We start from the raw sequence: 24050 nt of genomic DNA on the forward strand, positions 1-24050 counted from the left end.
TCACTCTTCTTGTTATATCTTGCATGGTGTTACCTCTCCTTTTGTTAAAGTTGAATTTAACACAGTTTACCTGTGTTTAGAAACATTGTTTGTTAAATATGGTACACAATGCATGCAATGCCCGCGTCGGGCATTGTTAGGTAGTATTGTGACGCAGTGGTCTCAAACAAGGTTTCTAAATACAGGCGCAATGGTTCCGGTGCGTCGATATAAGGACGTCGGTTACCAAATTTAACTAGGAAAAATGTAACCAAACAAAAGTTCGATTCAGTCTTCTGACGTAAAATAGACGTAGAAGTGGTGGGTATGAAATACTTCAGCATCCGGGTTTCTCACTAGCAGCATGTCATAGTAACCGCGGAAATACAGTGCTTGAAGTGAAACATAGGCCTGCGTACAATTGAACAAACGGTTCGCGTAGGTCATATAAATCCCAAGAACCGGTTTGAACCGCCTGAATCTCACCGCTAAGACGTATACCTATAGGTACAAACTGAACTAATGTAAGAGATTTATAATTGGTCACAAGGGCTTTGCATCTTTCCAAGTCCGTCGCACGCGAATAAGTTTGTGAACCAATGATGTGAAAGTAAGTTAACATGTTTTGGCATTTGGTGTGCAGACAATTAACTCATGAAACAGAGTAATTGCATTTGTCACGCTATATGTCGGGTAGTAACGCACAAGCTGGGCAGACAACGCAATTTGACCAATTGCGGGAAAACTGTTAAATGAACAAATAACCTTCGCGTAATAGACAAATTAAATGCTATTGAATGTGGCGTACATGCAAATTAAACTCGTGGGCTATTTATGAAGTCTCAGGATCGTAAGATGTTTTTGTCAAGAGTGGTTTATTTTATTTAGTTTAAATTTACAAATACACGTCATCCACTTCCATTGTAATAGTTTCATGTTGTCTCACCATCACCTTATATGGGCTGGCTTGTGACGTAATGATCACTCATAGGTCAACAAGGAAACCGTTTGTGGCTTCGCATGCGTATTAGGAATATTTATTTTCACTTTTTGTTTCAATTACGTTTTTCATTTCTGTTGAGAAGGCAGCCTTGCTGCAAACCAATGACCCCACTATAGTTTCGAAAAGTAGGTCATCAGAAATATTTCGGTTGCTCTTTGTCCCGTCAAACGAAAGGACAAACTTCTTGCGACATCATTGGCCTTTCCAAACCTCGTTGGGAGAATTGCAGCGGGCATTGATCGCTTTCAATTGTAATTGCACAATTGTTCATATATATATATATTCCATTGATCGCATTACTGCTACAAACATCCCTCCTGTACGGCAGTCAACACATTTGGCAGTACAGTATCCAGAAACCACGTGATGTACCACAAACCGCAGGCACGTAACATTTCCAGTTCAGTCTATCACATATTCAATACGATTTAATCTTATCGTTGAAAAAAAAACACTACTATTATTTCTGAAACTCAACAAGCTATTTGTCGGCTTGGGGTATACATGTCAAGAGCCAGATGCGATTGAATCGGATTTAAACTGTTTGCTAGTGAATCCAGTGGAGTTACAATGAGAAGCAGACAGTCCTCCCTAGTTTGGACTCGTGCGTCTGCGCCATCGAAGCATTGCTGGTATAAACCGAATACCTGCAGAATCACTTCCTCGCAGCAAGCGTTGCGCATGTCGGCAAAACATGAAGGTTGTAGACAAGGCCGAGAACATTGTATTTACGTCACTTCGCAGTAGAAGCAGTTTTCGCCAAGCTTATTAAATATACGTTTAACGCGAAAACAGTATCTAGAACTTGCGTCTGGGCAGTGTGTAACTTGTTGCTACAATGTTCGTATTTTGCCAACTGACTCCGCTCGTTAGCTGTTATCATTTCATCGATTTCCTCCAATTGCGCAGCATCGCCATCTTGAAGGCTCTCCTGCGGGGAATCGTTCGTCAAAATCCCGCAAAAAAATATGCAGAGGGGACAATAGCGCCACCAGTGTATAACTTAGATTACCGAATTATAAGCAAATAACTGCCGGACGCACCTTTATTGCGTTAACCCGTGCTTGTTTTTCCAACAGACGCTTGTTTGAAGTCGTACAATGTTTCTGGCGGTTCATCAAGTTGCTTAACGTCTAGTATACAGTAGTACTCATATACATGAGCGTGAAATTATGACCCCTATGTGGCAAGTGTCAATAATTGTACACAATTCCATGACTTTAGCAATGTGATGTAAATTATATAGACTAGATTTTTTCATTCTCGCCATTACGCTGACCAGTTTAATTTCTCAAAATACGGTGGTCCATTGTAGATTCAAAAGACGCAATATCACAAACGTTGTAAATGCAATTCACCTTATAAGAGCGCGTAAGCAACATCCGGGACACTCGATACAGGTCAACGGCGAACAAGTAAAACGTCCGTGAAGGCGCGTGATCGGGAGTACGTGGAATTTCTTGCATAACCAACATGTTTTCCGCCAAAAGCTGCAAATAGACTTTTGTTCGCGAACCCCACAGTTTTTTTTCAATGGGTCCCTGTGGGGTCCGTGAATGTGCAAGCGCAGCATTTTAAGTTTATTCTGTGCTTTTTGCGTCTCCCTGATTTTTTGGAAATTTAGGATTTTGATATTTCTGTGAAGCCTGTGAACCTTATGATCAGAATACAAGAGATCGCCAAACATAAAGGGCCTGCGCGGCAGGGCGATCCTGCCTTGCTATACGAAACCATGGTATTACTACTGCGTTATCTCAAAAGGATTTGCCATTCTAGTGTTGGCAAATGTTTCGTTGTATGTTTGACCAGCTAAAGAATGTAGAATTTATCAACACAAGATTTTGGAGGGTATTTGTTACGTTGACAGCTTTCAATTTTTACTTTTTTTTTTTTTTACTAAGTTTTTACTTACACTGTACATGTAGCCCTTTGCTTCCTTGCCAGGAATCATGACAAACTCCTCGACCTGTTTCTGCTCCAGATGTTTTTTCATCAAAAGGAGGCGGAAGATGCGACAACATTTGCTTCCAAACCTTCAACAATTTAACACGATTAAATTTAAGCAAAACAACACAAACAAGTTGGTTTACAATCATTTTTCTGCTTTGGCACACAGCGAGAGACTTAAGAAACAGCACGGTTTCTTTCTAGAAACTCAGGTGCGAACTACACTATTTATTACCTAATATATAAACGAAACAACAAATTATTATTGGATTTTCACATACTTAAAAACAAAATACACTTTTTCCTGCAAGTCAGTATAGCGCTAAAGTTTTTTTTTTATATTTCAGACATTTTGGCGTTGTAACTTGGACCCCTTGTACGCATATTTATACCGTTCTTGGACGTAAGACAAAACATGGGATGTCGCCAAGGCTTTGGCACAATTTTTCAAGTTGATGACGTAACTTCCGCCTGCTCCCGAATCGTCATAGAGTTCAACCATGCGTTGATCGTCATGCATCACTAACCGCAGGTGTTGTTCTACGTGCTGAGAATACAAAAAATTGTTTTATAATTCGCGGCAGGTAACAACCTAATAACTTAATAATGTATCATAACTACAACTAATACACATTTTTAGCAGTTAGGTTTTGAACTGAGTTAAAGCAAAGTGAAATGTCCCAGGAAAAATTAGCACTGGAAAAAGGTTTGGATGTAAACAAAACGGATCCAGGAAAATGTAGTTTACAAAAGGACATCATTGTATTGTCCACAGTTCACACGATTTATAGTAATGACGACGCTGCTAAAAAGATACGTTTACGGATAAAAAAAACACAATTTTCACGTCCAAAACCGAGTAGTTTTGTGCTACGTACCAACGACAAGCCAGCGCCGGACCAACTTCTTACAGTTTTAAAATGTTTATATAGAGAGAGCATGGTGGTAACTTTGATATGTCTTGAAATCGTAGCACAAAAAGCAAAACGTGATTACTAGGACTTACCTAGATTATAGCACAATCATTCAATCTACTACGTCAGTCCTAGGAATTACTTTTAACAGTTCGCAACTGCTATGTTCACTGCGTTGAATACAAACTCACTTGAACAGGTATTTTGCAGTTTCCCGGTAGATTTCGGACGATCTCTGATGGTGACGTAGGTTGGGTCTTTGTTGCAGGAGCAGCGGTGGTGATTTCCCCAATGCGCAACATCGCTCGAATTGCTTCACCACAGTTGGCACCGAATTTTGTACCGATGGCGGTAACTATGCTTTGGTCGCGAAAAAAATGCTCGAAGCGGTCGAAATTAACCGCCCAGTATATTCCCTCGTCCTCGGCTGTTGCAGTTGATGATGCCTTAGATTGAAAATATGCTTTAATACTGCTATCACACATATACATACACAAAACAATGAACAAATAGTTGTCTGAGTGTGGAAAGGGTCCAAGACGAACTGTATGGGTCACAACGAGTTACCCAATGTCACACAAACACAACATTTAACTGTACTGTTTAACAAACAATGCATCCCTATTACAAAAACCGCAATGAACCAGACATGGAAAAATTGCAGTCCTCATGCAAAATCTGGCTTGTTGGATCTTTCAGTTAGAGTAATTTTTTTTATCATTTATTCGTAAATAGGTTGGTTAGTTTATAAACTGAAGGTTAAACACCTCTTTTTACCTTATTGCTTACATGGCCCATTGGCCCGCCTGACAAATTTTTGATACTTTTAGGGCCATGAGTCGAACACTTTGCCCACCCCTGAAACAAAGTATGACTTACAGATGGATTTTGGTCAGTCTTCTGTCGTTTAGCTTCAGGTAAATCCCCATCTGCTTGTTTTCGCTTCAGACCTAGTAAGCATAAAAAAAATTCTAATTCAATCGTTCAGAATTAAACTTGTTTTCTTTACCACTGTCAGAGACTTCCGGAATAGTGAACAATGTGTTAATATTGGGCTGCAAATTAGGAATGATCTGTTTTTTGGATTCATCGTCTACATCGACAACAAATGGCTCCCTGTAACACAAGAAGCTCAATTTATTGTAAACAACCCACAAACAAACTGCATTAGGCAACAAAATATTATCAACACATCATGGAAATATTGAGAGGCCTATAATATATTTTGAACTTAAGATCATTTATTCTTTGTGGGTAATTTTAGATATCTTGACATTGGTCAATTTTTTTAATTTGTTTTATGTGGTTTGCAATAAAACAATACATGTGAATAAGTCTGTGTTGAAATTTAAGCTTAAATTAGCTACAATATCATGAAAAAATTAAATGATTTTGACAGAAAGTGCACATTCATATTCATGGCATGTCAGTGGCGCAGTTCATGCAGTTATTCTGGCTCCATAATGCGTAGCATTTATGTATGGCATATGTATATATGTACGATGTATTAATACATAACTCACCTATATATGAAGTGGGACTGGACAAGTTGGCTAAAAGCTGTGTTCACTTTTTGTCTGGCAGCATTGTCACTTTCATTGCTTTCCAATCGTTGGGTAACATTTTTGATCACTTTGCTCATCAGTATCTTTTTAAATGTAGTTAAGATTTAGTTGAACATGAGCTAGAAAACTAAAAAACAGCACCCATCGTGGTTAAACCATAATCGGAAACATGACTTCTGACTCATAGCTGGTTAATAACTATAATTCACAAAAATAAGAATGCTCTAACAATGGCAAGTCTGAACAAGGCATTACTGATACTAAACACAAAGTTGTTTTTGCAGTTGGTTAACACTTAACACCGGCAGGTACGTTACCAATGCAAAAAGGTTCCACTGGTAGTGGCATTACAAATGACATCATGAGCTTTTCACAACCTAAAACATTTTTTGTATTACCAGAAGAACCTTTTGGCAGTGAAGTTTTTCATAGTAAAATTAAAACATGTTCTTACAATTCCATGTTGCAGCATTTCTTCAACTATAAGTTCGGCTGCATCTCCATACAGTAGCTTTGCTGTGTAAATGGTTTTGGGGTAGAAATTAAGCCTTAGAATTTGGTCAATGCAGCAACGATATTCAACTGTGACACCCCTGTGTATTTGAAACTCTGCTAACTTGTGCTGAATCAAGACACAGAGTGATTTACGGACCTGTTAAGAACAAACAGAATATATTTTAAAAATTTTTATTGAGTTATATCATCTACATGTGTTGTGTAAGCTGCAGACAGATGGCCACTGTTTCAACCTAAAAGGTGTCATCAGTGCAGCTGGTCTCATCTATATGTGCGGTCAACAAAAGTTTGAGTTTTGGATTAGACTTTAGCCTGTGGCAAACCATAGTTTTAAATTGCACATCCACTTTTTACAATATTGAAAACATAAATTGTTTTATGAAAACACAAAACTTCAATTATTTTCCAGTTATAAAGAAGATTTTGATGGAAATACATAAAAAAACATCTACCTTGCATTTTTTTTAGCAAAGCAACCATTTTTACAGCCTTTAAAGAAAAAAAAGGTAAAAAAGACTGGCAGTAACCTTAATCATTGTTTTGGAAAAAAAGTTAAATTAAAGAAAACCCTTGGTCACCTGATCCAGTTTCAACCTAGTTCCAGAGGTGATTATTCTCAATGTTTGCCACCCTCCCTGGGATAGAAATTTTACCACTCTGGAAACAATTGCACCGAAGTAGTCTTCAATTAAATTGACGCACAAATTTGTTTCCACGGAGCACATTTTTAGTGCAACAGTTAGTTTTGAAACATTCAAACTACTCTCTAGTTCCTGAAATACAGTTATGCAATAAAATGTTACAGAAACATAATTAACAAAACATTTTTTTATGAAGGCGAACCAATCAAAATGCTATTTTTAGTTTATATATTTTTGTAAAATCGCAAACAACTAGAAATGTCAGAAGTTGCACAGTTTGTTTTTGAAATCAAAACAAAAGCAAGGCAAAATTTAATGGTTTGGAATTTGGCCATAGTGGGAAAAATACATAGTACAAAGATGTGGCACAACACATAAAAACATATTGACAAAAATGCATAAATCTAAAATAGAAAAGAATTACAACACAGCACAATCTAAAACTAAAACAAAAGTTAAGTTGTGGCATCAGAAGATTCTTCTTCCACATTTTCTTCAGAAGCAGCTAAATAGTTGGCTGCAGAAAACACTGCAGGTGCCTTGTATGGAGGGGCTTGTTTTTGTGTGGATAAACCTGTTGGCAGGATCTGAAGCATACAAGAAACAAAGTAACTTAAGATGACCAAATTTTCAGGTTGTTTTATATAGACCTGGAGGATATTTAAACAGATATGTTTGATAAATCCATTTGTTTTGCATGTTGTATGCATAATGCTATTTGAAATGGGGACTTACTCAGTTTGTTGCTTTGAGCTTTACAAATTATGAGTGCTTGTGTTTGCACAAATGCATTACATGACGAAAAACTTTAAATTGAGTGTTTACAGCAATACATGTGCCACACTTTCTTTGCTTCAAATGTCTTCAATACATATAAAACAAAAAAGGATTTCAAGGACATTAAAAAACACTGCACCTTCTTACGACCAAACAGTGAAAAGCCAGAAATTGCTTTTTTCAGTGAGTTCAGGGTGCTGTATTCATACTCTTTGATCTTAACTTCTGCTTCAAGTTCAGCAACATTCTTTTTAACAATGTCAACAAATCCCTGAAAAACATTGGTTTCACAATCAACATTAAAAGGATAAACAAAACAACTGTTTCTTTGCCAGGTAGCAATTATCATTACTTTTTTTGAGATACTGATTGCATTCACCAACCAAGTGTTCAAGAGAAATGTGAATGTGGCCCAATGGTCTAATCAGTTTGGTGTTTGTATATTTGGCCACACTGTGCGTTGTGTACAGTCCTCCATCAGACACAATATTACCAAACACATACAATTAGATTGTGTTGACCAATTTCAAACCTAGTTTTGTAAATACTTTCCAAATATGTTTTTGTTTCAAATAAATAAAATTGGACATTTTTTCATAGTATTTAATCAAACATATACGTTATGTATCAAAATTAAACAAACCTCCAGTTGGTCTATCTGTTTAAACAGCGGGTTAAGGCAATGGATTTTCACTTGCACTTGTGGAAGTAATTCTTCTGTTGCTGATACATTCTCACTTCTTATCTGATAGAATAAAACAAGCATGGGTATTTCTACCTAAAGCTAACAAAATTATATACGACAAAAATTAAATAAATCTTCCAACATATCTTTCAACATATATTTAGAGCATATGTTAACGAACTACTAGTCACTTGACCCAGATTAGAAAAAATGTTGCACTTTAGCAAAAATTTATTGAATATTCGCACATTAACAATTGGCTAATGCATCAACATACGAAAAACGTTGCGATCGTCTGCACAATTAACGAACGCTGACAAAAAATCCTTACAACATCATTATAATAAAAATTGCCATAATTAACTTAATACAATTGCTTGTAAAACACAATCTCTACACAGATTGAAAACATAAGAAATATTTTTTGTGGTCCCTCACCATGTCCAGCATTCCATACAGCTCATCTAGTCGTGTCAGCACAGACTCAATAGTTTCATCAACTGTCTCCAACTACACAAAACAATATTTATGAGGGACAACAGCTCACAATAGCATACGATCTGAACAAACTGCTATTTTTCAGAACTTTTGGTATGTTGGTTATACAAACAATAAAACATCAACAAATAACCGTACTTGAAATTCAGATGAATTACTCAATAGTTTGGCATATTCTTGAGATGTTTGTCGGGCAATATCTGGTGTTGTGGTTTTAGCAGTGGAGGACGTCATATCGTGGATTGGACAAGATATATTCTTTGCAACACAGCTGCTTAAATCGGCGAAAAAACAGGGACAAACCCCCAGTAGGTGAATACCCGTTTCATCAATTTTCACATAGAAACTGTTTAAAATATACAAAAAAATCATGCAAACAAAAAGTTGGAGAATTAAAGGCCGAAACCCACAAGATAAATTAAAACGAGAAGTTCATTTTTATTTCAGTCCCTTGGAGTACAAAGTATTTGGGAAAAGTAATAAAATGAATTATAAATCTGATAAAATGTTACTACTTGTCGATTGTCATGGTTTGCAATATTTTTCACATTCAAAACGGTGTTTGTTAAGATATTTCCCATCATTCATTCGAATCGACTTCTGGGGGAGTAGTGGGATTGGTTAAAAGTAAATATAAGTAAATTCGGTAACTTGACGATTACGCAAACTAGTCGTACGGTGTGTTTTAAATTTATTATCCCCATCACTTTTCTACTATACGCAAACACAGATGCGTTTACCTAGATGCATGGAAATATTTGTGGTTTGATTTTTTTGAACTTGCCATTGCCAAATATCCATGCAAAAAAAATTGGAAGTAGCTATGTGGTGTGCGTTATTTTATTTCCTGGTGGGAGAATTAATGAAAGAAATTTCAGCTTCAGTGACTGTGCGCCAGCGCCCGTACTTTGGTTTACAAATGCTTCTTTTTGTACACTTATTTGCTGATTGTACTGTATAGTAGTGTTGTAACGTACATTTGAAATTGTAAAATACCAACAAACATGGCCGATGAAGGAATATGGGACAGTTGGGAAGACTTTGCTGACTGTGGAGTAAGTTTTACATCATTCTCTGTGTATCATGACTGTTATAGGTTGTTGGCATCAGTACTTTATTTTCTTCATTATCCTAAGTAATTTACATAAAAGGTTAGTTGTATATTGTTTATGACTAGATATTACTACAATTGTAAATGCTAGTAAATTTGCTTCTTGTTGACTTAGCCTAATTCAACTTACGTTGGTGTTTGTTTCTAAGGACTTGGACAAACATGTTGATGAGGAATTAAACATACAAAGTAAATCCCGCTCAAAAAATAAAGAAAAACCGAAAGCATCAAAGCAACAAAACAACACAGGTTTAAATGATAAAATCATTTTGCTTAAAAACACAATGTCACTAATTGAAAATAGTTAAACACTGTATGGCAAGTTGAACCTGTACACAAGCCCATTTTTTAGCATAGGTATTTACATTACTTAGAAAAATTGTTCAAGCAACTTATCATTTCGTAATTTATAGAGCAAAACAGCAATGCAAATTCTGGGGGAATACGAATTTTACAAAGGCCTGTAGTAGTACACGAGGAGGATCAGAACAGGTAAGAGTTATAACCTGCTGAAAGCTGTTTTGTTGTTATGTGTTTAAACAAAATACATATGTCGTCAGAACTGCTTATGTGCCGCAACTAAAAATCCTAAAGCGACCTGAAAAGTCCTTAACGGAGCGCCAGCTTGAGGAGGAAGAGAAAAGGAAACAAATGGCACAGAATCCTGTCAAAACATTTGCCCAGCGTGAAGCCGCTTATGCAGAAGCTCGACAGAGAATTATGGGTGAAAATGCGGTTCGCGACAGTAATGGCAAACACAGTAACCATTCTTCAGATTCTAGGTTGGTATCCTTTAAGGAAACTTGGTAAACTAAGTCACCACAAAGTACAAATATTATATATATATTAAAGGGAAAAGAAGCCTGGTATTGATCCAGTATAGTTTCTATTTCTATCATCATTTTATCTTGTTCGAACTTGTTTGTAATTCAAAATTCATTGTATTTTGTCCTCATGAATGTCATGATCCCACAGACCAGAGAATCTGAAGCGATATTCGAAACAATCGAAGGCAAACCACCAGAATGGATATACCAGTGAGACAAAACGGCAACCCAAAGGTCCCAGTAACAATGGACGTGGATTTAAAACAAATAGATGACATAGAAACATCCACCAGGAGCATTCCCGGATATCTCATCACCACGCGGCAGTTGCTCTGCTCCAATGAGAGCTGAGACTGTTCATGCATGACAGGCTAAACGCTGAATCATGGCACAACACCATTTGATGGCAAAGCATCCAGTTATTCGCTTTTATCTCCGTCATAAAAGCATAGAGGAGCATTTTAATTATTAATTTTTGGCCCAGATGTTGAAACATGGGGCGTTCGCATGCCAAGAAGTCAACGAGAGTGGGTGGAGAAAAACTGTAAACAAGGCAACAGATTCAATCTAATTCATGTTGAAAGAGGAGCTATCATTTACTGCAATGTGTTCTTAAACTTGTTTTATAGGTAAAAATATTGGTTGTACAGTGGAGATGCATTGAGAAGGTGAAAATTTGTCATCCTTTGGAATTTTTAGGAAAAATTGCCTTTGAATTGTGACAGGCTCAGATGTAACAAAAATTACATGTTTTCTTTTTATGCTGTTATTCCATGCTTTAATTTGGATTTTAAAACCCATTACTGTTTGGTAGTGTCAGTGCAAGCCTGATTTAGAGTTTGTGTGAATTCTATTATGTTTATGTGTCCGTGCACTAATCTTTTTTCATATACTTGTTGCTTGCTGGCATAAAACAGCAACATTTGTGATCAGAGGCATTGAACACATGTACTGAAATAATTTTATTTGTTTCTTTCTGCTTTGTGGGGTAATAATGATACTTGCAGCTGAACAAAATCAAAGCTGTGACATTGGATTTTTTTTTATTTTTGATTGCTTTGCGCTCTATGTCATTACAACAATACTTAGGTTAAAGCTTTTCCCTTGTATTGAAAGAAACATATCTGTTTTTTCAAACCGCAATCATTTGTGCTATTGCAGACCTTTGCATCTACGGCCCTAACTTTTGATTTTTATGGAATTACAATAATGCTCTTAATGTAAAGTTTCTTGGGCATCGAGCTGTAGGGTTGAATAGTGTGGAACATGACTGAATTAAATCGTTTGGTCTTGAAAGGTTAGCAGCAAAGACGTTATCCACGATCTGTCCGTCTGACACTAATCTGGCAGGTAGACGTCTTCGACATACATACTGAACAACATGTTAAGGGGATTGTTCTGACAAATCGTTTCTCGTGGAATGCCTGTTGGTGTCAGCAACAAATTGTCCAAAAAATAAAATTACACGCTATTTTTTTTTTATTGAAAAACGCCAGACTTGTGTGCAAACAGATAAGGAAGAAATATAGGACGTATATAACTAATGAAAGGATTTAAGTAATGCAGGTGCGCCATGTGCTAGGTGATTTACGAGTCAATACCGTACTTCAAAACTTCGCCATACAGAATTCTATTGCGTCGGAGAGAAAGGACAAAAAGCGCCCAAATGGCCGGAAATTGTATAAATTTTCCATCAAAATGAAAATTAATACAATGGGGCGTTCGCGACGCAGTAGTGTAGACGAAAAAGGGTCAACAACGATTTAACATAATTTGTAAACTGGCACGCGACCATTGTCGACCCCTAGAGGAGTGAAGGCTTTTTAGACCAGAAAAACACGTGTAATAAACGTTTATACAGTGAATAAAACACGTCCTCAGCCAGGTAATATAAAAGAACAAGTTACACTAATTAAAACAAATTCAAGTAAAAGCGAAACTTTGCAAAACAACCTAACGGCTACCGCGTGATCTTTGATCATAATGTGCCAATCTTCTTCTTCGTAAATCGTCATGATTCAAATTTGCTTGCGGTTGTGAAACTTCATCTGTGTTGTCGTGTTCCGTTGGAATATTCCAACCTTGAAATGTGGCGTATTAGAAAATTTTGTCGGTGGTAAAAGCTTGTTTGTTTGGTGGGAATGGGCGCCCGACTTGACAACCGTTGTGGTTTTGTTGGTATCCACGTTATTTAATGGTTTCACATTTATTGTTGGTATTCGTAGTAACTTTGAGTGCAAAAATCAAAAAGTGATTTGATTTTATCAATCTTCACTAAATAGATTGCCTTTACGTGGTCACTCCGCGGTTCCAAAATTTTCAACATCTAGTTTTAGATCATGGGTTTTCATGTGAAAATTTTGGGTTTAAAATATGTTAACTTGTTGGTTTTTCAACAAGGTGACAGCAAATCTTAGTCGAAACGCGGCTGTGTTGCTTGGAATGCACAGCGCACGTATCCTAATTTGATTTGAAGAAATGAATGCGTTCCAACTACGTTTGCATACAACCACCAATAGTCAGACACGTGTGGCCCAATGCTTATACGCCCAAATTTGCGTGCAAAATACACCAAGCAACATTATGGTGTTTTGTTGCGATTTGTGATAACAACTGTATTATACCATTAATATTTCATGGAAGAATGTTAAAAAAAACACATGAACTTGGCAATTAAAATAACTTACCATACGGAGGCGGTTCTGTTTCATGCTGTGAAGGGGCTGAAGGAGCTGGTAAACTTGTTTCTTCAGTCAGGTCAGGATAGAGACGATTACCTGCTATAACACATTCTCTCTGTAATAGGTAACATTCCTACTTTTAAACAGATAATTTGAAAGTATTAGGTGTTTGTAGGTTAGACAGAAATAGTGCATGATCACACATTGACCATTAGGTAATTGTAGCATCAGAACCGAAACTGGATGCAAGTCTGACAAAGATATAAAAGCACACTCCCTTTGAGTTTTGAACTTGCAAACTAGGCTTTTACCCAATAATATCATTGTTAACAACTTTAAGGTAAGGACATACAGAGTTCAGTGAGCCTGCCTTATCATGCAGAAGCTCAAAACACTTCCTTAAGGTATGAACATTTCGGCAAGAAATGGCATAAATAGTAATGATGGCAATCCCACCGTAGTACAAAAAAGTACAGATGGTTTTTGTGATATTGAAGGGCTTCTAAATTTGAATGTAAATACCTGAGTTTGCTGATTATAGCAGTGTGATATTACTGTGTTATCTTTACTATTTGTGTGGTTTTATGTCACAAAAACATGTCTACCACAAAACCCAAAAACATTTAGTATTTTTGCACCTAAAAATTCTTATGTCCATACCTTGAGGTTGAGTTTGCAGACTTTCTGACATTGCCTGTTGCATTTGTTGATCCTCATTCAGACCACCAGTGTAGGAATTATAGTTTCTACTGTTAGAGGGTCTGTCGAAAATGATTTGCATGGTAAGTCAGAGGGAAACAAATGAATAACTGTTTATTGTGTTGCACTTTACCAAAACCCACTGTTAAGCTCAGAAATGCATGTACTCACGGAGGTGTGTCGTAGCGGCCACTTGTAGCACTATGATAAGTGTATGATGGACCAGACCGATAGATGTTTGATCTTCCTACAAAAAAATAAGGTAACACAATATTTATCTATGTAAATATAATAGAAAATGACATAGACAACAGGAATTTGTCTGTTCTACTTGGTTGTGATCTATGAATCTGTCATTACTTGTAAAATATCCAAAATGACTCACAAAGAGTGGCAGATGATCAAGGTAAGGTTTGACATAGAGTTCATTTATTACAAAAAAACAATAGAAATATTAATGTCGCCAAATGACATTTTATTACCTGAGCCATTAAACGGCCAGTCCATAATTGCTTTCAAAGGACCTTTAACATAAGCAAGACCAACCAATATTCCAGCAAGATGGCCAGTAAATGATGCATTTGGTACAAGAACCTAAAAAAAGTACAAAAAAAATTTAATTTTGTGGCATGTCAAAACATGCAAATTATTGAAAATACAAAAACAGTAGCTCAGAGGTTTACGACAATCAAAATCAAATATTTATCTTTGAAAAAATGTGAACAATGATTAATAAACACTGCAGTGGGATTTTCAATCAATACTGCATGCAATTATCAAGTCTAACTTATACATTTATTAAATTCAGTAGTTAAATAGGAAAAAATAGTCGCTTCTTTTTATGGTTATTTTGCCCAAAATACTGTTTAATGATTCTGATACTTTATCAAAGATTTTCTTCAGCAGGATTGAATTACCTGAATAAGAACCAACTCAAACCAACAGGACAGTCTGGAATTAACAGGAATAAACCCCATCAGGTAAGTTGTACCTCTTGGCATCATTTGGGTCGTCACCACTTTGACAGCAAACACAACACCTGAAAAATAACACAACAACTTTTCAGTTTAATGGATTTTATGAAAGTTTAAAATTACTGGCATGGAATAACGACAAATATTTGAAAAAATTGTTTAACAAATCAAGCAGATATATACATTATATTTCTAAAAATAGCAGCGAAAAAGCAAAATGGACATTATATATTTAATATATTTAACTTTCCACATTTGTTTTGTTGTAAATCAATGGATGTACTATAAAAAAATGCTATTATTAAACCATATATCAACAATAGACAAGTACCTGAAAACCCAACTGCACATTGGGTGAGGTACGAAGTGTCGGCCAAAAAGAAGGCAGCAGCGTAGTTCAGATACAGCAAGACGACGTTGACAAGAACACTAAACACAGCGAGCATGTAGAAAAATTGCTTTGATCCAATTTTTGCCTCAAGGGTACGACCTTTCCATAAAAAGGACACCATGTTGTAATAAAGATGCCAGTCATCAGCATGATGAAACGAGGCCTCGATTACTCTCCTGTGGGCAAGTTGTATTGAAATTGTTACTGTTAGTTGCATTAATTTGTGTTTACTGCACTTGTATAAGTCTTACCAGTAATCTTTTTGATGCCAGACTTGTGCAACTCCAACACACACTTGCATTGCATGCGGAACATTCTTTCGGAAAAACTCATGAATTATTCCCAAGTAGACCCCAACATTGAGAGCAATAGTTCCCAATGTCACAGGTGGAATTTTGTCAAAACCAACTTGACAGAGTTGTAGAAGTAGCAGCATTAGACCCATATTTGGCTGCCTTCTGTGCTGTCTTCTTGATGGCCACATGTTTTAAGTTCCTTAATTACTCTTAGGTTATCAGAAAAGTTCAACCAACTGATGAAAATATAAAGAAAGTGCTGTAAGGCCAAGATGGTGTAACAATTTAGTAATATTATAAACTTAAAAAATAATAATTATCCTCTGACACTGCAAAGACGATTTACGAGCATGAGCACTGTGCAGCATGCAAAAAATACTAGTTGGCAAAATAATCTTACTTCTTGAAAGGCAAGGCAGTTTTAGCAGGAAAAAGTCTTGCATTGCACCACATTGAAACTTCCTGGAAGTAAATAAACCTTACGGCTTACGTAGCCTGAAAACATGTTAAAGTATCGTCATCATTTAAAAACTGCAAGTCATAAAGTTTACAGTACAAATACCGAACCAACAGAACACAAAACAACTTTCACAAGCGCGCTTTTCATTAAAAGTATTGTTTGCAGTAAAACTGCTACAAAATCATAGGAATGGGCTTATACTGCTTGTTAGTGGTGAATGAAAACTTGTGTTAGTGATCTGCCTTTGCAATTCGTGTTTCAGTCCTGTGGTCCGTGGTGGTTTTGTAATCTCTGAACTGAATTATAGATAATAGAACATATAAATGAAAAAGAAAAATTAATATGACTGTGTACGCATTTTGCACCAGCAAAAAAACAATGCATTTGACGAGTTTAAACGACCGATTCTGTGATAAATACAAGGGCAGCTTAAAATGTAAGTTTATAGCAAATACGAAAACATCACAAACAGCAAAAAAATCACACAATTGGAACATTATACCAGCTCTCACCCGCCGGTCCGCGTTATAATTTTTGTACCGGTTCCACACATATTCTTTTCGCATAAATGATGACATTAAATATGTAAACCGCTCTCGACTACAATAAGCTGATTTATTTGTACTTTAGCCTCTTATAAACGCCAAGAATAAACCTCTTGAGCCGTGGCTTTTGCACTCGAAAAAATATGGTACATTAAACAAGTGACCAAAAAAAGACCTCCGTGATTTTCTAAACGCAGTAGCCTATAGTAGCTGGAGCACATATATCTCTACAGAGGTTTTTAAAGTTTAAAATTTCTGCAGTACCAATAAAGATACAAAAGTTGGCCACAAAAGTCAACAAACTTCAAATCCATTTACTTTAGTTTCTTGTAACTACCATTTACCTTTAGTGGATCGCTTTCGAATTTGTTAGAAAAAAAGAATAAACAAGACAAATAGCCTATAGTCCACATTTGCGACTTTAACGTCAGGCGTCCATTTCCCTTTTTGGTAATTATCCTTGCATAAAGTCTTAAAATTTCGTAACAAATTTGCGATCATGACGGTTGTATGGCACTAATTGTCAATTTGTCGGATATAGGCCTACCAATACCAATCGTAGCGGTGTAGCTTATACCACATCGGGACGTTCGCATCCTAAAACAATGGCGAGCAGACCAACAAAGGTCACATCCCTGCATGGCCTTTTCTAGGACCGACCTTGTCTATTTGAACAATAAACTGCGCGATAAACGACCAGCAAGGGGTTCGCCCGCAATTTGTCTGCAAACTGGTTATACTCCGTAAGAGTATTCCCGCAAAACAGTGTTCAACGCTTTAATTGTGTTACCAGCCTCTCGAGGTCTAATTAGCTTTCTTGTTTATCTTTTGTTTTCACAATTTAAAATTTTGTTACACTACTTGTATACGGGTTATTTGCTTTTGTTTGGGAGGTTTATCTTTTAACATATATGCATCTTTCTGTAGCCCCTACCTTATGTTACCATATAAAGCTATTTGCTATTGTTAATCGTAATAATTCGCATAAATTCATATTAATCATTTATTTGTGCTTGAGTTGGCAAGCCGTTGAGAAGGTGCAGAACGCAAAACGGGTTATAAAAATGTGTACTAAATTTGTTTTACGAACCTGTGAGTTTCAAACATTAAGAAAAACAGCTATTGCATATTAAAAAGTGTCAATGGTTTCCACACACTATTAGGCAGTACTCACGCAAAATACATCTTGATGTACAAAATAATATTGATAGTTTCTTTACCATATTAAGTTTTAACACATTACATTCCTGAATCAGATATTTCAGGGAAAAATTATGGCAAAAAATTTTGGCGAAGTCACCATCAGTTTCATCTCAGATATGACGCTGAAAGCAAAAAACCCGTTGGAGGTGTTTTATCCACATCTTACATGTTGTGATTTCCTTAGTCACCTGACGTATTGCTGTGAAACACGCACGTCTGTTTGATGTTCATATTCTGTGGTATTTTGGTCACCGTGGGCTGAGGTAAAGATGTAGTTTCTCCAAAACTTGTGTAAAATGTAAGGGCATCTTGAAATAAAAAGATGAGCACTTTTAAAATATACCTTTATGAATAACATCAACTAAGGACCGAAAAATACAAAGTTTCATTTAAGTAAGACCAAAATAACACTTAATCTTGTTTAATTAAGTTCCATGAAAGAAAAGTTTCCTTTATTAAATTTTTTTTTATTATTTTTAAACATTCAATAATTAATTACTATCACAATCCATAGCCCTATTTGTTCCTGATGAAAATAAACCAATTCAAAACCTGTAAGATGGGAGTAAAACAATATTGAATGTTAAAATTGCTGAATATCATGTTCTTGGGAGCTGCAGACAGGTGTACACACTGTTTCGACCTGTAAGTTCTTATCAGTGCAGCTGGTGACCATGGCACAAGCTAGATGTAAGACTAGCAGGCACACAGATTTCCACTTTGTTTTACCTTTCGGTCAATCGTCGATATGTTGGTGGGGATGGGCAATATAGAATAACACACTATTCTAGAACATTCTAGAATAGTTAAATCGAATCCAGAATACCGAATCCTATTCTGTTTTTGTTTTAGCTTGTACACTTAAGCACAATAAACCTAAAAGATTTTTTTACATGACTCCAAGAACAAAGCACAATCAAAGAAAACATATATTGCACTGTAATGTATCTAGGCTTTCTATGTGCTTGCCTGCCAAGCGACAACGTAATTTTGTGGCTTGCACATCACAACCGCAGCAGAAGTTTGACGAAAAAAGATAAGCACCGTATTTACTCGATAGTAAGCCGCGACTTACCGTTTGTGATGCTTACAATAGAGGGTAACTTACATTATTTAATGTCACGCAGATATATTGTCTGCGGTTCTGAGTTTTAATGAAATTCACCTTTAACTCGCTCTGCCGTACCAATACGTTTTTTATCAAACACAGCTATCAGTTTACCTGACAATTTTAAACGACAGATTTGTTGACAATTATCGTAGGGCACCAAAGTTTGCCTTTAACATTTACGTGCGGCTTGCATTAATTTTTTAACACCGACGCATGCGCAAATACGGAAAGTTACCGTACATAGAAGGTAAATAACGCAACCAATTATTCGGTTTGAAGACAATTTGGATTCGGATAGTTTAAGATTCGAATCCTCCGGATTCGCTATTCTGAATTGCCCATCCCTACATGTTGGGTACCAGGTACCAATCAACATAGACGAACCACGTGGAGCGCACTATGACCAAACAACTGTATGGAATCCAATAGCGCTATCGGCTTGGCTTTCACCCAAATCATATTATATGCTTTGACTATTATGGTTCTTTTGCGCATATATTATGTTCTTGTTCTTTTAGCAATAAAAAACAACGTTAAATAACTTTGCAGGCCAACCTTTATACTGGTATCTCTGTTTCTTAGAAAGACCACCCCCTTTTCAAGGGTGCCAGAACCAATAATAACACAGTACATGACACCAGAGTGGTCAAGATCTACCAATGTCAAGTTCATCTCATTGGTGTTCCAACAACCGACATTCATTTTTCGAATTTTAGCAACCAAATAGTCTGCAAGCTGGAAAAAACATTGTGTTTTCATTAAAAATTGATTTTGTTAAATTACATGACAACAACAAATATAAGCTAGAACTGCACAATCTTAATTATTTTCAAAACCAAATTACTTCATTAATCAACAATTTCTAAAAAATTTAGGAAATGACAGAGGTGAACAAATTATTCTGTTGGAGCAAAAGATAAGTAACACTATAATTCTTGCAAGAATCTACCTCACATAGTTTATTCTCATTTATATCCTCCACCATGACGGCAACTTTAACTGGAGCAATGTGGGGATGCAAGCGAAGGAGTGTTGCATGGTAGTTTGGAAAGCTTAAATCAACCAATTAAGATTATTTTTTTGTGGAAATTCTGCACCTTTTAATTTGGCATATATATGTTAGGCATAATATCATGGTCAAAATAAAAAAAAATATTTTAAAGTGTTGGTGTACAGTGCAAATCAACACATTGGACATTTTGCAGAGCAGCAGCTGAGTTACAGGAATTTTTATGATAACCGAGTAATGTGTAAAACTAAGGCCTTGAAAATAATGCAACAGGCAGTTAAATAAGTCAGCACAATAAGTTTGAAACTACCAAACGTGAAACAGTGGTTTGTCTGGTATTTGTATGACACAACATATTTAACACACTTCTTTATGCCATTTAAACCAGAGGGATGTTAGTTGACAAAAAAAATCCCCAGTTGACAAAAGTTTGAACGCGGGTTACTCGGCCACCTTACGAGGTAGTGACTTACTTTTTTCACACAAAAATAGATCACAGACCGAACTTCCCTCTGGTCCATTTAACCAACAAGTTCAATGGCAAAGTGCTAAAAAATTACAAATTTCGGGCTATTTGATGAGCTTACCTGATATTATGGTATGCATCCACAAGAACTGATTGTACGAGTGTTGTTACATTAACATTGATCAAACACAACACATTTGTTTCTTCAATAGCGCCTGAAAGGTCACTCTGAATAACGAATATTGTTCTGTAATTGTGTTTTTTTACATCACGAGAACCTTAAATTTACCCATCCATCCAAACTTTGCAATTGCTCCACATTCAAAATTGAACATTCAAAAACTTTAACTTTAGATTCATGGTGGTGGTAAGACACTGTAGTGGTTATGCTGTTCTTTCCATTAATTCCGTTGCTACTTTCTGCCTTTAGTTCTGCAGGCTTGCAAAGATACTATAAAAAAACAGGGTCTGTTTCCATATCTAACATCTTGCAAGGTTAAAGGCATACAGCCTAGGTTGATGGAAAAATCTTGGTAGGTATGTTTTTAACATCATTACTATTTTTACAATCTTGTGTTTAAAGAGATGGGTCACAGTTCTGTTCCAAACCCAAACTGCATTGTTGGGACCCAATAGGTCAAGGCCACAGCCCAAACATATTTTTGGCTTCATTGCTTATTAAATTAGGGATTTTGGGACTAAAAAATGATCTAATGCTATTTGTATGTTATATCCATACTTGCTTACCTTTTTAAAAAATTGAAGTTGTTCATATAAATGGTTATCATGGTGGGATTCAGCTGCTAATTTCTTAACAGGTGTAATAAACATCAAGAAGTCATTTTGGCCCCTTTAACATAGATAGGCATATAACTTAACAAACTATATTTTTCATAACCCTTTTTTTAACTTTTTTCAAACTTTTTTGTTGATATAATTTTTTTTTCATTTTTATTGCTTCCCCATGTTTACCATTATTTTGCCCAGAGGAAGCACAAACATAATCACAAAAATTGCCTTAAACTTCATAGTAGCTCCAAGGAGCCACTAATAATTTGCTATACAACGCCAGAGTTTCACAGACAGAGAACCACCTTTGGGTATCGCTGTGGTAGGGTAAACAATTTTACAAACAATCATTCATTTAATTACTTGTTGCTGACAATGTTCACAGCTGTGGTAGAGATAGATTGATTTTTGTTTGATGACAATAAGTCCTTCCAATGGTCCATAATAACAGTTGGTAAAATGGGGTTGTCATCATTAAGCCTATACAAACATTTACATGTAAAAATGCGGGTAATAATTAGTAGGCCAAAATGACGTATTCTCCTGTAAGACAATGTATATATGCAAAATTTTTTACCTAAAAACAAATTATGCAATTACACCACAAAATGACATCCAAAATCAGTTGCCCTTACTTGTTGTCGGCATCTATCTTTTCAACTTTAGTAATATTTCTTTTGCTATCCACAAATTCCTTCCACCATTTTGCTTTTACATTGTTCATCAACTTAAGACTTAAGGTTCCAAACTCAAAAGGTTTAGCTATAAACTTGTGTTTGCGCAAAAATTCTGACATGTTGTCATCGAGCACCCCCTGTGATTGACCAGAAGCATGGTTCTTCTGAATGGAAACAACAACAAAGTATTGGGAATTTAATTGTCCACGAATTGTTCTTTGTGCCAGATGTGAAATATATTTGGTTCCTTGAGAAGAGCAAGAGCAACCCAAAGTCCACATTCCCTGTTTACAAAAACACTATTTCCTTAAAACCATCTGAAAACAAAAGTAATAAAAATGATAACAATAATGCAACTTCATGTGTTTACAATTACCAACTTCTTCAATGAAAAACCAACACCACGGATACATACGGTAACGAAAGTAGTTTGTTTGAATGGATGTATGTATTTTAAAAAAAATTAACTGTAACAAATTTGGTTGCTTTAAACATGATCAATTTTTTTGTTTTTAAAATGTATACAGTATAATATTTTTAAACTTGACCTTATAGGTTTGATGAAAAATAAATGAAAAACTTTGGCACAAGTAAACCATGCAGCTGTTATAAGTGTATGATCTTTTCAACAGAGGGTTTTTGTGTTACTTCTGGTTCACCTGAAACATTTACAACAATTTTACCCTTGGTATGACCTTCACCAAGTGATTTAAATGCTTTTTTGACATCGTCAAATTGGTAAATATTTTTGGCATCGACAATGGGTTTTATAATTCCAGAGTCAATGAGTTTTGCAACTTCGAACAAATCATCTCGACTCGGTGCATAAAATCCCCACTTGATCTTGATCCTAGAGTTGCTAGTCATGTCTGCAAGCATTTGGGCTCCCGAAGCCCCCAGTCCCACAAATGCACCATAACGACTTGTGTGTTCAACTAAGCTATTTTGTAAGGTTGCGTAAGTTCCTCCAGAAATTAAAATCGGCCCTGCCCACTGGGGAGAAGTTGCTCCCAAGATATCAAACACTATGCCATATTTGTCATGCAACCTTACCACTTCATCCACATTTTCAGTGTGGTAATTAATGCACTCTGCACCGAGGCTGCTGCAAACTTTTTGTCCAGCTGAAGAACAAGTTGTTGTGACAGAAAATCCATGTGCACGCAAATACTGAATTGCAAATGTTCCAATGCCACCACTTCCACCAAGAATCAGTGCTCTGTTGCATTTTTTCCTTATTGCTAAAGCGTCTTTCAATGTTGAAATAACAGTCAGAGCTACGTAGGGAATTGAAGCAGCATCTATATGACTGCATGTTGCAGGTTTCTGAACTACGTAAGACATGTCAACAGCAATATAATCACAAAGAGTGCCTTGATTGTAAAGAGCTGGGGCTCCATAGACTTCGTCACCTGGCTCCAGATCATAAACTCCTGTGCCAACGTCAATCACAGTCCCTGAAAAGTCCCTTCCCATGACAAGCGGAAACTCGTTTGTTTTCAAGGACTTGTCAGCGGTCGGAAACTTGGAAAACATATGAAACAAAAAGTTTCGTTGGAAGTTAAAAAGAATTTTTCCATATCCTTCGCACATGCGAATGTCAATGGGATTTAAACTCGCTGCATGAACTTTTACCAAAATATCATTTGGCTGACGCACAGCTTGGAGCAAATATGTGCGCCTGGCTTCAATACCAGTAATCATTTTGTGCTGGGGTAAATTCAATGTGTCTTTCTTTAGCACTTTATCTGGTGAGCCATAATGCTCAATGATCCATGACCGCATGTACTCTGGTATTTTGAATCCCCGGTCTTGAAATTCTGCCCATTTCTGAAAGTCACTTTTGTCCTCTAATTTTTCCTTGGCAGCATCTGTGGCTTTAGGTCGATGATTACGAGTAACCATTGGAGGCATGCGAAGGACACACAAGTTTCTTGCTAAATTCATCTTCCAAACCACTAATAAAATGTTGCCAAATTTAATGGCAGATAAATTTATTATTTATTTTGCCCAACTAACAGCACGTAAATATATCTATCTCTACTAACATTTTATTTGGAAAAAGTAAGCTGTACTATAGGATCTTGTGCGGAATCGCACGGTTGACGTAAAGTCACGTAATTATTCATGTTCCAGATATCGGTCTATATCGGTCTTATGTCACTAAACTTCTATTTTCGGATATGTGAGAACTAATGAAAAATACTAATTGAATAATTTGATTTGTAAAAACAAGCTTTCGTAAACTTCCCTCGCTTTATATGAGGTAAATTTGATCAAATGGTA

General features: G+C 36.2%; 6 protein-coding genes across 9 annotated transcripts; 1 reads left to right on the top strand and 5 right to left on the bottom strand.

Annotated features, from left to right (window-relative positions):
* Window positions 1-1689: 1689 nt before the first annotated feature.
* Window positions 1690-6693, bottom strand: LOC145908363 (DNA-directed RNA polymerase III subunit RPC3-like). Its single transcript, XM_082995626.1, has 11 exons — window positions 6503-6693; window positions 5863-6060; window positions 5367-5491; window positions 4853-4959; window positions 4723-4793; window positions 4035-4289; window positions 3322-3476; window positions 2895-3015; window positions 2341-2472; window positions 2026-2115; window positions 1690-1913 (listed from the first exon to the last, which is right to left on the bottom strand). Exons 1-11 carry the CDS (start codon window positions 6647-6649, stop codon window positions 1716-1718), a joined length of 1599 nt encoding a protein of 532 aa, XP_082851752.1. The 5' UTR covers window positions 6650-6693; the 3' UTR covers window positions 1690-1715.
* A 73-nt stretch (window positions 6694-6766) lies between these two features.
* LOC145909019 (biogenesis of lysosome-related organelles complex 1 subunit 4-like) lies at window positions 6767-8795 on the bottom strand. Its single transcript, XM_082996341.1, has 5 exons — window positions 8664-8795; window positions 8466-8537; window positions 7986-8087; window positions 7482-7613; window positions 6767-7152 (listed from the first exon to the last, which is right to left on the bottom strand). Exons 1-5 carry the CDS (start codon window positions 8757-8759, stop codon window positions 7021-7023), a joined length of 534 nt encoding a protein of 177 aa, XP_082852467.1. The 5' UTR covers window positions 8760-8795; the 3' UTR covers window positions 6767-7020.
* Window positions 8796-9423: 628 nt separating this feature from the next.
* LOC145908589 (SUZ RNA-binding domain-containing-like) lies at window positions 9424-11673 on the top strand. The gene is made up of 5 exons (XM_082995893.1): window positions 9424-9580; window positions 9786-9885; window positions 10050-10128; window positions 10197-10418; window positions 10612-11673. Exons 1-5 carry the CDS (start codon window positions 9530-9532, stop codon window positions 10736-10738), a joined length of 579 nt encoding a protein of 192 aa, XP_082852019.1. The 5' UTR covers window positions 9424-9529; the 3' UTR covers window positions 10739-11673.
* Window positions 11674-11924: 251 nt separating this feature from the next.
* On the bottom strand, window positions 11925-15737 carry LOC145908549 (rhomboid-related protein 4-like). 2 transcript variants are annotated; one of them, XM_082995847.1, is made up of 8 exons: window positions 15460-15737; window positions 15149-15384; window positions 14761-14882; window positions 14326-14437; window positions 14015-14090; window positions 13805-13905; window positions 13151-13240; window positions 11925-12544 (listed from the first exon to the last, which is right to left on the bottom strand). In XM_082995847.1, the coding sequence occupies exons 1-8, from the start codon at window positions 15690-15692 to the stop codon at window positions 12417-12419; spliced, it is 1098 nt and encodes a 365-aa protein (XP_082851973.1). In that variant the 5' UTR covers window positions 15693-15737; the 3' UTR covers window positions 11925-12416. The 2 variants fall into 2 exon arrangements, with proteins under 2 accessions (XP_082851973.1, XP_082851971.1); XM_082995845.1 differs by having other exon boundaries at window positions 13151-13243.
* A 1803-nt stretch (window positions 15738-17540) lies between these two features.
* Window positions 17541-22075, bottom strand: LOC145908671 (DNA polymerase subunit gamma-2-like). 3 transcript variants are annotated; one of them, XR_014403030.1, is made up of 9 exons: window positions 21723-22075; window positions 21451-21567; window positions 21046-21148; window positions 20588-20749; window positions 20420-20526; window positions 19773-19875; window positions 19379-19558; window positions 17901-18020; window positions 17541-17834 (listed from the first exon to the last, which is right to left on the bottom strand). XR_014403030.1 is itself a non-coding variant. In XM_082995991.1 (8 exons), the coding sequence occupies exons 1-8, from the start codon at window positions 22043-22045 to the stop codon at window positions 17961-17963; spliced, it is 1155 nt and encodes a 384-aa protein (XP_082852117.1). In that variant the 5' UTR covers window positions 22046-22075; the 3' UTR covers window positions 17541-17960. The 3 variants fall into 3 exon arrangements, 2 of the variants coding, with proteins under 2 accessions (XP_082852117.1, XP_082852118.1); XM_082995991.1 differs by having other exon boundaries at window positions 17541-18020; XM_082995992.1 differs by lacking the exons at window positions 17541-17834; window positions 17901-18020 and having other exon boundaries at window positions 19400-19558; window positions 19778-19875.
* Window positions 22076-22204: 129 nt separating this feature from the next.
* LOC145908557 (NAD(P)H oxidoreductase RTN4IP1, mitochondrial-like) lies at window positions 22205-23718 on the bottom strand. Its single transcript, XM_082995855.1, has one exon. The coding sequence runs from the start codon at window positions 23709-23711 to the stop codon at window positions 22371-22373; it is 1341 nt and encodes a 446-aa protein (XP_082851981.1). The 5' UTR covers window positions 23712-23718; the 3' UTR covers window positions 22205-22370.
* Window positions 23719-24050: the final 332 nt, after the last annotated feature.

This window comes from Ascidia mentula, chromosome 7 (assembly GCF_947561715.1).
Source record: "Ascidia mentula chromosome 7, kaAscMent1.1, whole genome shotgun sequence".
Lineage (NCBI taxonomy): Eukaryota > Metazoa > Chordata > Ascidiacea > Phlebobranchia > Ascidiidae > Ascidia > Ascidia mentula.